General features: G+C 50.4%; 1 protein-coding gene across 1 annotated transcript; it reads left to right on the top strand.

Annotated features, from left to right (window-relative positions):
- Positions 1-14,039: 14,039 nt before the first annotated feature.
- Tmem158 (transmembrane protein 158) lies at positions 14,040-15,814 on the top strand. Its single transcript, XM_021646551.2, has one exon. It carries the CDS (start codon positions 14,337-14,339, stop codon positions 15,186-15,188), a length of 852 nt encoding a protein of 283 aa, XP_021502226.1. The 5' UTR covers positions 14,040-14,336; the 3' UTR covers positions 15,189-15,814.
- Positions 15,815-17,565: the final 1,751 nt, after the last annotated feature.

The following is a 17,565-nucleotide window of genomic DNA, read 5'->3' on the forward strand; positions in this document are numbered from 1 at the left end:
TGGACATGGACGGCCCCGATATCAGATGTTCACGAGAGATGTTGGTTTGCCTATTGTACATGGGGTAGAGTCTCTAGGAGACTTTCACAAGCTGAGACCCACACACGGAAGTACTCTTGGAGTCTCCAGACTGATCCATGAGTTGCTGACAGAGCCCCAAGTTATGGATCCCCCCAACTAGCTGGCGGACCTTCCTTGCTAGCTCTACTTCCTATCCTTTCCCCTTGCTAACTTTGGAACTACCCAGTACCTCTCTTTCTGGCCACAGGTACAGCAGGGTCGCCTCTGGTTGCACCACTCAGACTCCAGTATCAGGCCAACAATCAGGCTGGAGCTTGCAGGCTAGACCAGACGTCTGCACCTGTACTGCACAAACGTTCTATTGTGTGAGGGAAGTTTCATTTTAGCAAGTCATACTCCAGACAGCACGGTAAGAACTGTTGGCTATGTCTCACCTTGCTCTGCTGGCCATCTTTGTGCTGTGCCAGAGCACAGTGATGAGACGGGGACCACAGAAGCTGGACCTGTCTTGCATTCAGTCTGGCCTTGTGGGAGTGTGCCTTGGAGGTTACAGTCTTTAGGGTAACACAGCTGACATTCCAGACATGCCACTCCAGAGAAGTGCTCTAAAATGCTTATCCCACCCCACCAAAAAGTTCTTAGGGCTTTCTCTAATTCAAAAACATCAGTAAAAATTGCACAAAACCATTGTGTAATTTAAAACTGCAGATGCGGGGGGAGGTAGCTCTGTAGCTAATGTGCTTTCTGTACAAGCACAATGACGTGCATTTAATCCCAGGACCACAGAAAGCAGGCATAGTGACACGTATGTAACACCAGTGCTGCAGAAGTGGAGACCAGGAGGGACACAGGGCTTGCTGCTGCCGACCCATCTTCAAGAATAAAGCTGAGAGCACTGGAGGAAGCCACCTGCCTCCACGTGTGCCCCGTGAAAGCTGAGGCAGCTGTCATCTGCCAGCTTCACAGAGGTTCTGATACACATCATGGTTTGAGCCCGGGGCCCCAACCCACCAGCATCACAAAGATAAAGCTCTGCAGTCCATGGTCTCCAGAGGTCAGCTGCAAGTGGCAAGGATCTCCAAATACAAGGTCCAGAAGTCAGGAAAGGCCACACATCCACGCAAATACTGGAAATGTCAGTGCTGTGCTGTGGTCCAAGTAAAAAATGCACTCACCCACCCACCCACCAATGGCCTCATGTATTTACTTGGTTGTCAGCCAGGCTTTTGGGAAGTAACTGGCTCCTGATTAAATCTCTGGCCTAACCAACTGATTACTTCCTTGATGCCATTATCAATATGATGCCATTATCAGGAGGTGGTAAAGAGCAGCAGGTCCCCCTAAAGGAAGCATGTGTGTCCTCAGATGTTGTATTTAACCACTGCCCTTTCCTGTGTCCTGTCAGCTTCCTGACCTCTGGCATGTGATCTGCGCTGCTCCACCTTGCTCTTCCTGCCATGACGGACTGGCCCCTCTCAAACCACGAGCCAAAGTAAACCTTTCTTCTTTTAAATTGCTTTTCTCGGGTCATTGGTTATGGTGACCAATAAAAACAGAGCACAGCAACTAATTCAAAGTTTCAGTAGAGTGAAGCCTTTCTGGCCGCAATTTTATAGTCAGCCTCTTTATGATAGTCATTTGTTACCTTCCTTGCTGTAAGATTTTTAACAAAAAAGTCTGCCCTAGCCCTAATGCTGGTCACAAGGGCAGCTATATCACCTTGTTAACTTCCACTAAGTGAACTCTGTGGAGGAGGAAATCTGTTTATTCTTGCCAACGCAGGTATACACCAGGGATTGGAAGACCTAATTAGATCCGATTCCTCACAGAAGTAATGTCTGCCCATGTTTCCTTTTAAGCTGCCGGGCCTCCTCTCCAATGCTGAGGTTGTTAGCACACCCTAATTAGAAGGTCACCCAGCTCTGCTGCTACTGGGCCCAGTTTAATCAACAACTACCCTTCTGTCCTCAAGTCCCTTTAAACTGCACGCTCTTTGCCTTGATAGAAACTTTCACACCTGTCTTGGAAATTGTGGGAGACGCTTTGAAGTGTCTTTTCAAACCCCCTGGTAATGATCCAGTAATTATCGTGGTGACTCTGCAGTGGTGTGAAGCACTCAGCCAGCTGTCAGCCAAGAAAATCCCAAGGCACCTGAGAGGACATAGAGGGGCAGGGAGGGGGACATGACCAAGCCTAGCTGGGGCCTGCCTCTCTGGCCTGAGAGAGAGCCCTGCCGGAGGGTGGCTCAGCCGTCTAATGATAGACGGCTGTGAAATCCTGAGCTCCATCTGACTAACCATTAATGTGGTCCTCAGTCCCGCCAATATCATAAGAAGCAATGCTAAACCCCTTTCCCTCACCAGCCAACAACATTGTCGAGGGGCTCCCCAGATGGCTGGGAGCCCCAGCACCTCCCGGGAACGACCTGAGAGCTGTTACAAATGTGGATGGGACAGTACCTGTGCATTCCTGGGCCCTCCAAGAGATTCTAGCGCCCTTGGGGTCAGTGGAGATGGGAGCTTCTCAAAGGACACGCTGTAGCGGTGTGTCTAAAGCCAGGAACTTATACCCTGGTATGCAGGAAGAAGCTAGTTGTTCTAATGGCCCTGGCCACAAAGGCCCAGGATGCCTTGGAAAGTGGGATATGGCTGAGAACAAGATTGACTGAGAGCCTTAGAGATCCCTTGAACAAATGGAAGGGAAGGAGAATGAAGGGAGGCTGGAAGCACGCATGGAAAGACAAGAGAATGAGGCCCATGGCAGGCATTGGAGGACACATGGGCTCCCATGGGGTAGATCACGGATTTTCAATGGAATTAGGGCACTGTGGCCTCCTCCAATGAGACAGACACGTGTTGGGAAGGTGGCACCGGTCAGTAAGGACTGCCTGCTTGCCTGTGGTCTGTAGTTCTGTGTTCTACACTTCTCACGCACACACTGTGGTTGCTATGCCGTCGAGACAAGCACGGCCACACACCATTTCCCATCATAATGACGCCAGCACACCTCACTGATCTTGCCTTATTTGTGGACACGTAGTTTGCTTCAGAGTTCTGCCATCATAAGAACGCCAGCACACCTCACTGATCTTGCCTTATTTGTGGACACGTAGTTTGCTTCAGAGTTCTGCCATCATAAGAACGCCAGCACACCTCACTGATCTTGCCTTATTTGTGGACACGTAGTTTGCTTCAGAGTTCTGCCATCAGAGAGCTTCTATGAACAGCATCTTGGAACTAAGCCTGTCTCTTCATCCATGACTTGAGAAGATTCACAAAAACTGAGGAATTTGGGTTCAAATGCTAAATTAAACACCATACAGAACAGGAATTTCACCTGAGCTTGGAAAGGCAAAGAAAAGTTTTCTCAGGCCATTTATGAAGATGATTTCTTTCATGTTGTTAGGGTTATAGGGCTCAGGGAATAGAGTCAGACAACTTCTGAGAGTGACCAGAGGACAGACAAGCTCCTCAGTCAAGATTAAAACATTAGAAGTGAAGTCTTTTTGAGTGATGCCCACTGGGTCACAAAATAGTCACTGTAACATCACAATAGCTCAGTCATCTGCTTGACAAAAAGGTGTTTATCGGATGTCTCTAATTGCAGTTCAGGGAGCACAAATTCCAGAAGAAGCCAGAGTGTGTCCTATTGCAAGGATCTTCTGGAAGGTAGAAGGACCTAGAGAGATGCTGAACGGCTAAGAGTCTGCTGTTCTTCCAGGGACCCGAATTCAGTTCCCAGCATGCATGTTGGGCTGCTCACAACCACGCCAGGGGGTCTGACCCCTCTTCTGGCCCCTACAAATACGCATGTGGTGCATTACAAGTAATTACAGGGAGGAAGCGTCAGCGACTTGCATGGGTCATTTGGCAGACATTATGATTAGGGCTGAGGCTGTTGCTCATTGCTCTGCGCTTGCCTGGAAAGGCTCTGGGTTCCGTCCCCAGCAGCACACACAAAAGCATTGTGATTGGAGGGTAAATTTACTTCTGTAACTCATGTTAATTCTTTAAAAAAAAAAAATACTTATTATGTATATGCTGTTTTGTCTGCGTGTATACCTACCGACCAGAAGAGGGTGCCAGAGATCATTATAGAGAGTTGTGAACCACCATGTGGTTGCTGGGAATTGAACTCAAAAACCTTTGGAAGAGCAGCAAGTGCTCTTAACCTCTAAGCCATCTCTCCAGCCCCTCGTATTCATTCTTAATGATTTTTTTTTTTTTTTTTTTTTTTTTTGCCTGTGACATGTTGACAGAGTGGCCACAAGATAGAGTGAGCCATAAACACGTCACTGCTGTCACTTTCCGACACGTTTGCACTTACTTGGTACAAACACCTAAGATTAATTTGAGCGAGCTTAAGTGAAGCCGAATTTCAAATCTCACAGTCTAGCCACAGCTAGGACGGTCAGGTCTCAGGTGCACCTAGAGTTTCAAATGGTGACGTCGGAATTTTCTCCATCTCTCGGCTTCTGTTGTTTTCTCCCACTACAGCTCTGTGTGGAGGGAATGGGGAAGGAGAGTAGAGCAAAGGGTAGGTGGAGCTATGTCCAGCCTTCTCACCTCTGATTGGTTGTCTTGTGACCGGGGCACCGTGATTGGCTAGGCTTGGTGCACGTGCCCACAACTGACTCCAGGTGCCCGGTACTCTGACTGGTGGCACTGCCGGAGCCATGTGGATTGGTGAACAGAATTTGAGAGGAATAAGTTAACTTTACAGGTCTCTTTATGAATTTTGTACTCCATGTTAAACTAAGTTCTCTCAGTACTTTTCCAGAAAGCAGAAGGACGCAGACAAAAAAGAAGCAGATGAATTGAGACAAGACCCAGCAGTGCCCAAGGTCTCCTCCCTATTGCAAAGGAACATCCAGGCTGGCAGTACAAGATAGGGTTTCCTGGCAACCAATCCGGAAGGTCACAACTCCCTCACCCAGATAGCCCTTTACTCCGATTTTTGGAGAAATCACAGGTTGTGATGGTCACCCCCTCCCCAACTAAGGCTGAATCTGCACATCGAAGGACATCCTGGATGTAACTTAAAGATCAGATTCCTCCAGATGTCCGGGGCAAGACTGACTGGACTTGGATGCCTGAAATGAACCAATCATTTTTAAAGTCAACCACCCCATAGCGCCTTCACCCTATCCTGTATTGACAAGCTGCAACCCCGTGCCTCCCTGTGCTTTTTCCTTTAAAAACCCAAGGCTTCTGTTCCCTGCTGCTGTTCCTTGCGGACTTGTGGGGTGGCCCCATCGTGCGATGGTCTGAATAAACCTCTTGCTTTTGCATCAGTCCATCTCTAAGTTTCCTTCAGTTGCCTCTCTGGCAATTGGGCTCTCCCGGGGCCTAACATCTATACCTAAAAAGGAACGGTTCTTTTGCCAGAAGAAAGTGCAGAAGGGACATAGAGGTGATAAAAGCACAGACTCGTGTTCATACCTGCCTTTATTTCTTTGTACTCTTGAAGCTACTCTTTAACCTGTTAAAACAGTTATAGCTTTGGGATCCTCTTTTGCTTTTCTTTTCTCTTCCTTTTTAAGGCTTTGAGGAATAACTGATACTCAACTTATCTAGACTCTTCATAATCTGTAAGCTCTTTCCTGATAAGGTCTCCACTGTTCATCCTAGTGATGGTCCCAACTTGGACCAGAGGCTCTGAGGCCTTGCCCACCACACCCATGAACCTTTTCAGAACCTGAAGCTGAGATCTGTCCAGCCTGGGCGTCATTCTCACATGTGTGTGTCCGGGTATAAGTCCGGATCCTTGGAACAGAAAGGAGCAACTGAAGTTAGCTAGCATACTTTCAGCCAGTGCAATCAATGCTTCACCCTGCAAACTGAGGTAGAAGTGTGGTCCTAGTAGTCCCTACGCCCAACGTGTCCCTCTTTTCTCCTAAATAAATTAGAAAGACTCTGTGCTTTCGCTCTGCAACAGGACTCATTTTTCAAGCAGCCATCAGAGCACAGAACTAGACTTAAAGAAGCCTGTGCCTGAATTCAACTGGGCAGGGAACTAACAGCCAGAATGTTATCTTCAGCAAGACCAATATTCCTCCCTGGGCCTCAGTTTCCAAATATATAAACTAAGGAGTTCAGGCAATGTGGCTTCTGGTATTCCTTCCAAACTCGTGACCACCAGATCCAGGCTGGCTTGACTGGCAGAGATGGCTCCGTGTGGATAGGAGGGCAACTCCTTATAACCAAGAGTTGTCCCTCTCTATTATCCATGTGCATAATGGTTTCAACAAGTAGCCTGTCTAGCTGTGAACTTGTGATCCCCTGCCTCAGCTTCCCCAGTACTCAGATACAGTCACACACCACCACACACAGCTCAGCAGTGACAATTTTCTTCAAGTGAAAATGCGGCAACATAAGGACAGATTGCAGGCTACAGGGCCGTGTTCCACGAAAGAGGACTTTCTAGAAGTGAGGGTGTTAGCCACACCCATCAAACACCCCGGCTTCTGAACTGACTGCACTACAAGAAGGCTTTCCTCTGGTGCTCATCGTAGAGCAGCCATCAAGCCCATTTCTGAAGAAACTGAGACACAGAAAAGCAAAATACGGTCACAAGTCAGATTTTCCAGGTTTCAATAGTTACAGTTCTTTCAAATCCCAAATCTGGGGATTATAACATAAAAAGAGACTGGGGAGGCTGAGAAGTGACCTCAAGGCAAAGAGCCAGCCAGGCAGGAGCCTACATTAATGAGCATGCCACAGCAAACCCCACCTCCCGGAAAGCACGTGGCAGCCGCTGCTGGGTCCAGAAGGCAGACTGAGGTCAGAAGGCACTCAAGGCCATGAAAAACCGTGTTGCAATGTTCCTGGCTGCCCAAACGGGCTTTTGCTCACCCATCTCCTCTCCATCCCTATAAATGGAATGACAATTATTCCATTTGGGGGGTGTGGTGCTGTTTAGAATCGGTATAAAATGTGTTTACGATGCCTGTTCGTGGCAGAGGGAACATTCCATCGCTTTGGCCTTGACGATCCAGTTCCATCTCCCAGGTGTGCCAAACTCAAACCCTCCGAATTCACAGTTATCAGTGTTAAGTAACATTTCAGTTCACTGTGAGGCAGGGATAAGAGCCACAAAATATGACTTGTTTTAAGCAGCATACAAACTTAGAGAAATTCATATTATTAAATACAAAATTGTCTTTTAAAAACAGATTTTATCTGATTCACCCAACAGAACTCTAGAAAAGTGTTCATCAGCAAATGTCTCACAGAAACAGCTCTGCTGTCCTGAGGGTATGGTTTACACAGGCTCCAGGCTTTTCTTTCTCTTCAGTAACATTAAAGTCATCACTCAGGAACCACCAGAGGCTCATGGGAAAGCAAATGTCAGGCATGTAGAAAGCTCCAAGCTGGTTGGTGGCAAGCTGAGCAGACGCTGCTGAGTCCTGGGTGCTGGCAAACACTAACGAGGCACCCCGGAAACTGTCTGTCAGCTTGGCATCACCATTACAAAACATCTGAGGTAAGTATCATGTGAAGAGGCAACATGTAATGTGGTTCACAGCTTTGAAGTTTCCAAATCGTGTGTGTGTGTGTGTGTGTGTGTGTGTGTGTGTGTGCGTGTGTGTAAACAAAAGGAGCTTATTCCATATGCTCTGACCATAGGTGCTACACAGTCCAGCAGTGGCTGTCTGTGTACTGAAGGGGCGGAGGACCCAAGCTGCCCAGTCCATGAGGCTGGATGCCCCAGCAATTCCAGTCTGTCAGCATAAGCCTGAAAGATACCTGGAGAGCTGCTGGTCCTTAGTCCATGTTGGAATGACAAAGGAGCTGAGCCGTGACGGAGTGAAGGATGGTGGTGGCGGCAGGGGTACCACCTTCACCAGCCAGCAGCACTCTCCCCACAGACTGTTTTCTATTTCAGCCACTGCCAGAGCTACTGGCCATCCACTGTGGGGAAGGTAACACCCTGGAAACACCCTTAAAGGCTCACCTGGTAGCGAGTCTCTTAGTCATCCTAGGTATAATCAAGTCCACAGTCAAGCCTAGTCACCACTGACAAACGCTAGAAAGCACGTACCAGAAAAAAGTCATACCTCATCCCTAGGGAGAAGAAAGAGCTGGAATCCCACAAGCCCCTTCAGAGGCACATCGCCAGTGACATAAGGGCCCCTCCTAGGCACCTCTGAGACCCCTCCATTTCACTTGGAAGATAAGCCTCTAGCACACAAGATTTGGGGACACTTGCCCAAACCATGGCAGTGGTCCTGGAGATAGTGAGGCAGAACCCAGGCTCCATGGAGACCGGCCTGTCAGCAGGAAAACCATAACCCAGAACTTTATCCACCGCAATGCTTCAGACTGGGGAGCTCTCCTGAAGTGTTTCCATGTTGGTCGAGTGCATGAGTAGGGACCAAGGACAAAGCAGACAGCTGAAGCGTTGTCGGTGGCCCTGTCCAGGAAAATGGTGGGCGAGGGTAAGTGTGCCCACAGGTTGTTAGTGCTGGTGAGGGCCGCAAAGCAGGACTGCACTTAAGAACATGAAGACAAACTTTGCATCTTAGCTCTGTCAATACTGTTGTACATGGGACAAAGGCCTGTGAGACTCAGTTTACCTCATTTGTGGTCTCTTCTTCATGAACCATGTTAGAGACACACTTCAAGTACATAACCGGTAATGGACACACTGTGTCCATTGGTCAGAGGACAGTTTTTATCTGCTGGAGGAAATGTCATCGTGTCCATCAAAGTCCAGGGCAGTTGTTTCTCTTCGAGCTCCCTCCCATAAGTGCCAAGCAACAACCTCCTGCTGCTGCCTGTCTCTTAGGCACTCTCTACCTCTCCAGATCAGTGGGAGCTTCAGAAAATCCTTGCTAAAATCTTACTAGAAGCCCAGCATGGGGGCAGGGGCAGGGAAGCAATGGCCCTACCCATTACAGGGAGAATATCTGCAAATGGCCATGTAATATGCCAAGACAGAAATAAGTCTAAGTAACCACTTAAACTGACAACAGTATCCTTGCCCCCAGGGACCCATGATTAATTACCAAATGAACTGTGCAGGCTGTAATTGCTGCTAGACTTCTTCACAGGGCACGTCCTCAGTGACCACAGTAATCACAAGAATACATGTGTACACCAGCTCTGGAGCTCTGGCTAAGACCCTAGGGGACTCCTAGGCTAAACAGAAACTGGGACAAGAAAGTGCATAGTTTAGCCCACCAGACCCCTGGGGGCTCCCAGGCCTGTTTCCATGGGCTGCTGGTGCCAGGTATCTGGTTCCAACATTAGACCCAAGTTACAGCATAAGAATGGGTTTTCTTAAGAAGAGGGCCATGTTGTAGAAAATAAAAAGACTATTAATATTTACTATTAGCCCATGGATTATTACGGCAGTTATTATTTAACCGGTAGCATATCCATAAGAGACGCAGAAGCCTGCTATATTTTAATGTGCCTATACATTGGAACTGGGCAGAAACTAAGCTCCTAAGCTACCCTTTATCCTCCCAGACCCACATCCCATGCCGATTACTCTAATAATTCCTAGCTGGGCTACTTCCCATGCAATAACTCATAAACACTTGCACATGTTTTTCATCTGGGCTGCTCCTCTCCATCACTGATTCTCAGAGTAAACTCCCCCCTCCCCAGCCATGCGGCTCTTCTTTACGATAACCAATGGCAGCCTCCTCTTCTCTCTTCTCCACCTCTTTTGTCTCTCCTCCCATGATCTTTCTGTCCTCTAAGGCCCTGAACCTTGGCCCTGCCTAGCTTACCTCTGTCCTGCCCAGGTGTAGGCATTTATTCAGCCAATCGGGGATAATCTGGAGGCAAGGTTACACAGTATTATTTTAGGTTGGTAATAGTCTGTTCATAAATGACAGTGAGCAGACCTTGGGGAGCAAAATAATTAACAATCAAATACAAAGCACCAGACCATGCCGAAAAAGGGCCAGGCATGCAAAGCCATCTCTTCCCACTTCTTAAGCCTTCCCCAAGCATAAACCCAGCACTAAGACCACACCTTCCGCAAGGGATTTAGACATGGCCTAGGCCTAGTTTCCACCCTCTGCATTGCTCTATCTCATTTTTCTTTCTTATTTATTTACTTTTTGGTTCTTTCATGGCTCTTGCTTGTTCCCAGTCTACAATATGGGATAATCACATGCCAGTTCCTCCCAGAATAAGAGAGAGGGGAGGAGTGGCTGCATCTGCAGCCCTCTGAGGTGTTTGAATGAGAGGAACTCAAATAACCCAGATAATTTTTTGAAGCTGTTGCTTCAATAGGCAGTAGGAGAAAAAACTAGCTAACACCAGAGAGGAACATGGGAAATGGGAGGATGAAATTGCTGCACATTTGTACTAATTACTTTCTTTGAGACACTCAGTTGTTTCTGAAACCATATATTCTGTACGGGAGAATTGTTTATCCCTGTTTTATTGACAAAACAGTGATGTATCAAACTCACCTGTCCTCTGTCTGGGATTTGATATGATGGAGGGGATCTCATTGACTTTTTTAGCCTTTTTTTTTTCCCAAGACAGGGTTTCTCTGTATAACACTGGCTGTACTGGAACTCACTTTGTAGACTGCACTGGCCTCAAACTCACAGATATCCACCTGCCTCTACTTCACAAGTGCTGGGATTAAAAGTGTGCACCAGCACTGCCCGGCAGTCTTTTTAGCTTTTAGTTCTTCAGTCTGATAAGGAATATCCTGGCCGCTCCTACCCTCTCAGCTCCCTAAGCTGTTGTTCATATTCTGTGTCTGGTTTGATCCAGGCTGTTGAATTCACTCTCCCCGCTGGGGTTAATATATCTATATGTGGGTGATATATATATCTATCTATCTTGTAAGAGAGAAGATGACATTAGGTGTCTTCCTCTATCACTCTCCTTACATATTTCAAAACGGTGTCTTACTGCACATGGCGTGTGCTGATTCAGTTAGGCCCAGGACCCGCCTGTCTCAACCACGTACCTGGTACTGGGGTTACAGTTGTGTGCCTTTGTGCCCGGCTTTTATGCAGGAAGCAAACACAGAAAGCTGCTGTGGGACGGCTCACAGTGAAGGTGGGGTGTGGGCTGGACATGGGGATACGGGTTTGAAGATTGGTACTTGTTACAGCGAAAGGCCAGGAAAAGCTCTCTGAGAACCTCACAGGGGAGCAGGGATGCAAACCAAGTGAAAGAGCAACCAAGACAGATTTCAGGAAAACAGAGAAAACCGCTTGGTAAAGGCCTCAAAGCTGAAGTTCATTCATGTATTCCTTGAACAGCAAGGAAGCCTGCAACAGAGCGGGGAGCCTGCAACAGAGCAGAGAGCCTGCAACAGAGCAGGAAAGTGACAGAAGTGGGGAGAGCTGGCAGCAGCCTCAACCCAGGAGCAGCCTGGAGCTCAGGGCAAGGTCTCAACCAGTAGACAAGCCCACTCAGTGACCGGGCCCTGGGCACGCTCTGCTTCTGGCTTGTGTCCCAAGCTGAAGAGAAGAGCACACACAATGGCGATGGCTATTAAAGGTAGTGGGAGCTGGGCATGGCACCACTCACCTGTAAATCCAGCACTTGGGAAACAGAGGCAGAATCTGCTTCCTCCTGGCGACACAGGTATCACACCACGGTGCTGCTGTGAATATGAGTGTCATCTGTAAAGCAACTGGCATTCAGAAATGCTACACAAAATTAGTCAATCAGCAAAGCAAGTATTAGCAGGGCCTGTGCCCTGTGCTCGCAGATAAGACCGAAGGTAACTAACTTATCTCCTGTTCTCAAATCCCAGCTGTCCAAAAAGATGGCAAATCTCCTCCATCTCGAGACTGTAAGTCATACGAGTCTGGTTGGGTTGGGTAGCAATCTTTGGCAGTTGCTGGGAATGTGATCTGGATGAAGGAATGAAGGGCTACCATGCCAACAACTTGACAGTGACTGGCTTTCCAAGCAGAAATTGTTTGTTTCTTTGCCTGTGGTTGGTTGGTTGGTTGGTTGGTTAGTTAGCTGGTTGGTTGGTTGGTCAGTTGGCTCGTTGGTTGGTTGGTTAGTTGGCTGGTTGGCTGGTTAGTTGGTGGTTGGTTGGTTGGTTGGTTTTTGAGACAGGGTCTCAGATAGTCCAGGCTAGACTTGAACTATATCAAGCTGGCTTTGAATGCCTGATTCTACCTGAGTTTTTGAGTGTTATTACAGTTGTATGCCATCACGCCCAGCTGTAAACAGATCTGTTTTTTCCCTTCTAAGTTGTCCCTCCCTATTGTATAGATACAGCAGACGAGCCCTCTGGAGCTCAGCATGCTCCTGCCTAAAGTGCTAGAAAATGTCACCCGCTATCAGGGATGGAGGCGTGGCTCAAGACTCACTCCTTCGCGACTAGGACTCTTTCAGCCCTAGAAATCACTTGATATCTTGAGACACTCATTAGCTACATGGCTCATACTTAAACAGTTCTGCCACACCAGGCTGTATAATTTGTTCCTGATATGAAGACTAAAAGGAAGTCATTTCAAATAAGAATATGAACCTGCACATTGCACCATCTGCTAACACAAAGGGGTAAAAAGAAATTGGGGCGTGTCCTGTCCTTCAGGTAAGCCAGCCTTTTCTACAGAGACCTGGGGTACTGCAGTCACATTGGGCTGGACTGATGGGCCCTGCGTGACCAGCTGGGAAGGTAGGGCACATGCCTGGCTGCAAGCATCATTACTACAGTCCTAGCAGGGGGTATGTATGCCAACCGCCACACTGTCAGACAGGGAACCATGACCAACAGAGAATGGCCTGGCAATTTGGGGACCTCTATTATGAAGCTCTCTCTCTTCATTCCAATCTTACTTGTCAGAAAATAATTTAGAAGTTGGGTATGCCTTTAGTTCCAGCACTAAGAGGCAGAAGTAGGTGGGTCTTTGTGAGTTTGAGGCCAGCCTGATCTACATAGTGAGTTCTAAGACAGCTAAAGCTAAATAGTGAGACCCTGCCTAGAGAGGGAGGGGAAGAGGGGGAGGGGGAGGAGGAGGGAGAGGGAGAGAGAGAGAGAGAGAGAGAGAGCAGATTACAGAAATTTATTTAGCAGCCCGCACCCAGCAATGACTGTCATCCTGTCCTGTGCAGACCCTTGGAAAAGCTTACTTGGTTTAGAGGAAGGGTCACTCTTAGATTCACAGAGCACAATGGTTTCAAACCATTTAGGGGTTCTGCTGACATTAGATTACAAGTGTGAGGCCAGAAAACAAGGAAAGTGCAGTTGTCTGATCCGTTTAGTTTAGGTGGTGCTGGGGATTGACCCCAGGGCTTGCTAGGGCACTATGCCAGCCCTTGACCAACTGAGTTGCATCTTCTTCCCAAGAGTTTTTTGTTGTTTTGTGTTTTTCTCTTTAGAGATGGAATTTCACTCAGCATTCTCCTCACCATCTTAGCACTGGGGTTTTACTTGTTTGAGACAGGTTCTCAGGTAGCCCAGGCTGGCCTCTCCAAGGAGTCTTCAATTCTAGATCCTTCTACCTCTGCTTCTCAAGTGCTGGGAGTGCAGACTTGCACCGTCAAACCCAGCACTCAGGTGGGCGCTTTAATAAAAAGTGTATCTTGATCGCTTACTCTTGACAGCTCCCTCCCCCACAACATACATCCCGGAAGGCTGACCTTCATGGGCTCTGACACACAAGCCTTGCTCACTAGACTGCTGGTGTCCTGTAAGGACCATCCGACCGGGGGGATTTACATTCCCATAGCCCCAACCAACACCCAAACTCTTTCTGAGGATTCTTTAGGAGTTCTCTTCCTGTAAGAATGCCAAGATCTGAGTCTTTCTGAAGTCACCAGAAAGGGACACGGAGCTAGTGGCGCAGGGCTGTCTCTGGCTGCTGAGTAGCCAGGAGCCCGTCTCCCCTCTCAGCGTCTCCTGTGCGGTAAGGAGGTCCGGCCGAGCCCTAGCGGGAGACTTCGCGGGCGCTCCCCGGCTCGTCCTCGGCTCCCCACGCCCGGGGCTCCCCCTCGCCCCGCCCCAAGCCCCGCCTCGCTCCGCAGGTCTCGGGTCCCCGCCCCTGCTCGTGGAGCCCCGCCCTGCCCGAGCCCCAGCGCCCGGTGAGCTGGGGGCGGGGCGCGCGGAGGGCGGAGCAGAGCAGGGGAATCCTCTCCCGGCTCGCAGCCGCCCGGCACAGCCTCCCGGCCGTCCAAAGGCCCCGGCTCCGGGGGCGGCAGGACGTCGACGAGCCGGGCCCGCGGAGCGGCCCGCGAGCCAGGGTCGTCCCAGCGCCGGCAGCGACGCGCCTCGGCCTTCCCGGCCCCGCTGCTCCCCCGCCGGCCGGTGGCCGAGCGCCATGCAGCCGCCGCCCGCCCCGCGCGCGTAGGCGCCCGCCACAGGCCATGCTGCCCCTGCTCGCCGCGCTGCTGGCCGCCGCCTGCCCGCTGGCGCGCGGCGGGGCCGCGGCCGCCCCCGGCCTTCCCGGGGCGCCCCCCAACGCCTCGGCCAACGCGTCCTTCGCCGGCGACGCCGCCGCCCCGCGACTGCCGGCCGCGGCGGCCTCGGCGCCCCCCGAGCGCTCGGGCCCGGAGGAGGCTCCGGCGGCGCCCTGCAACATCAGCGTGCAGCGGCAGATGCTGAGCTCGCTGCTCGTGCGCTGGGGCCGCCCGCGGGGCTTGCAGTGCGACCTGCTGCTCTTCTCCACCAACGCGCACGGCCGCGCCTTCTTCGCCGCCGCCTTCCACCGCGTCGGGCCGCCGCTGCTCATCGAGCATCTGGGGCTGGCGGCCGGCGGCGCGCAGCAGGACCTGCGGCTGTGCGTGGGCTGCGGCTGGGTGCGCGGCCGCCTGCGAGCCCCCGCCGGGGCGCCCACCGCGCTGCCCGCCTACCCCGCCGCCGAGCCCGGGCCGCTGTGGCTGCAGGGCGAGCCCCGCCACTTCTGCTGCCTGGACTTCAGCCTGGAGGAGCTGCAGGGCGAGCCCGGCTGGCGGCTGAACCGCAAGCCCATCGAGTCCACGCTGGTGGCCTGCTTCATGACCCTGGTCATCGTGGTGTGGAGCGTGGCCGCCCTCATCTGGCCGGTGCCCATCATCGCCGGCTTCCTGCCCAACGGCATGGAGCAGCGCCGGACCACCGCCGGCGCCCCCGCGGCCGCCCCTGCCGCCGTGCCCGCGGGGACCACCGCTGCCGCCGCCGCGGCCGCCGCCGCGGCCGCCGCCGCCGCGGCCGTCACCTCGGGGGTGGCCCCCAAGTGACCCCCGCGGCCGCGCCGCGTTCGCGCCCCTGCGCGCCTTCCTCGCCGGAGACGCGGCCGGCGCGCTTCGTGCTGTCCTGAGTGTCCGTCCTTTTCCCGGGAGAGAACCGCGGAGAGGCCCAGGCGAGGTGGTAGGCGAGGTTTGTGCTGCGCTTCTGGTTCGGAAAAGCAGGGACAAGCTCTCGGACTGAAGGGTGGGATCCATGCGTGGCTCGAGGACACGAGGGAAACGGGCTCTTCCCCTGCGGCACCCTTCCCTGCGCCCACATGCCCTTTATTCATGGCAGAAAGTGACCAGATCCTGTGTATTTGTTTTATATATTTAATAACTGTTTTAAATGAAAGTTTTAGTAAAAAAAAATACAAAACAAAAAGATTAACTGCTAACGCTGTGTAACAGGAGCTCTTTGTATCTGAATATAGTTGTACTTGAAGCTTCTTCTTATTTATTTAAAAAAGGGTGGCGGGGCCAAGGGAAGAATTTGACACGGATTTATTGTTACTGCTTTAAAAAGAACTTAAGAATCTTTTTTCAAGTGGATCTATTCAGTGACACGGCCTGGTGGGCGTTTCTTCTTGTATTGATGTGGTTTTCTGGCTTTTAATACAGACGTTTTCCTCCAGAAATGTGTATGTTTCCTTTATTTGCTTTTGGAAAAGGGATCCAAGATGCAAATGAAGAGATTCCTGAAAAGAGGCGCCATCTGTCTTCCTGGGTGGGACAGGTGAAGTCACTTTCAGAGTGGTTCCAGAGGGGATTGCCGATCCTTGGCCTCCAAACGCACACACCCTTCTAGGTGGCAGAGGCTCCCGGTGGTGCTCCCCGAAAACCAATATTTCTGCGAACCAAGTATCTTTCCAGAAACGCCTCGGTGGGTGTGGTGATTACGCAATACAATGCCCATGTTCGTGTGTGTGCCCACTCACTCCTGCGTGCGTTTGTGTGGGGGAGACAATGTCAAGGACCCTCCCCCAACAGTCAGCCTTATTTTTTATGTTGGTCTCTCGCTGAACACAGAGCTGGCAGATTGAGCTACACTGGCCAGCTGGCCCTGGGATCTCCTGACCCCATGTACTGAGATCACAGACAGCACCAAGTCCAGCTTTCACAGGGGTGCTGGGGATCAGAAGTCAGGTCTGAGCCTGAGTTACTGAGCCGCCGAGCCGCCTCTCCAGAAAATAGCACGTTTCAAAGGCTAGTCTCAAATTCTGAAGTGTTATTTAGCATCAAGAAGGCTCTTGCTAAAAGGTAAGGAATAGCTGCTAATCACAAGGGTTTCTTCTCTCCTTGTTTGTGTGGTAGTTTCAGATTCCTTGAGTTTTCTGCAGAGCAAAAGTCCTTAAGCAGCTTAATATAAAAGTAAATTTAAGGAGTTCCCAGTCTGGGAAGCTGACGCAGTTGAAGGCTAGCCTGACTTACATAATGAGACCTTGTGAAAAAAAAAAAAAAGCTGCTCTCCCTTGCTCCATCTCATACCTGCTTTTGAAACAATAAGATTGCTCTGGAGCTGTAGTCCTCAAATGTGGTCCTTGGGCAACATCAGCGCCTGGAGACAGGCCCACCTAAGGGCACGGCTGGCCGGTGAGGCACTTCAGGGTTGTGGTGTCCCTGTGTGAGGAGGGACTCTTGCCTGCGTGCCCTCTGTGTTTACCTTGAGGTTCAGGGATGTCTCTGGCAGAAGCCAGGCGCTGAGGGCAGAGGGGTCTTCCTGTTTCCTGGTCTGGACACTGAAGATGCTCAGTGGCTACTGAGACGCACCTGTGCCCAGATCTACATCTACATGTCACAGAACCCGGTAGTCTGGGAACTTCACTCCTTTCCAGGAGCTGGTAACCAGCAGAGAAGAGCAGTAATTACGAATCTTGATCAGTTTTAATATCATAGTACTTGTAATTCCATGGAGTACATTGATTATTTTTGGTATAGGACACACACACCGACACTTTTTCTCCAGAACAAAAACAAATTAAGAGAGCTTCAGCATCTTGCCTACAATCACACAGCTACATAACACAGAACTGAGATGAATGAAACACAAGCCCTCTGCCTCCTTGGTCTGTTTTTCACTGCTAGGAACTTCCTCTCCCAGGAGAATCCAGAGCTAGCCATTGAAGGTCTGGTTTGCTGTTGGCTTACCCCAGCCGTCGGCTGATTTGTACAGCTACAAACCCAAAGAAGCCAGGCTTCATTGAGTAAGCCTCCTGAGCACGGACTAGAACTCTGAACTGTGTATGTACTTGATACATAAGTGTGTAAGTTTATTATACCCAATGAATGGATTTAAAGATGGGTTTAACATCTCAACATCTTGGGCTTAAGAGATGGCTCAGTGATTAAGAGCATTTGCTCCTTTTTGAGATAATCTGAGTTTCTAGCA

Source organism: Meriones unguiculatus, chromosome 6, assembly GCF_030254825.1.
Source record: "Meriones unguiculatus strain TT.TT164.6M chromosome 6, Bangor_MerUng_6.1, whole genome shotgun sequence".
NCBI classification, from domain to species: Eukaryota; Metazoa; Chordata; class Mammalia; order Rodentia; family Muridae; genus Meriones; species Meriones unguiculatus.

Bases quoted from the DNA above. Each gene is read 5' to 3' on its own strand.
- Tmem158 (XM_021646551.2), top strand. From the start codon at position 14,337: ATGCTGCCCCTGCTCGCCGCGCTGCTGGCCGCCGCCTGCCCGCTGGCG.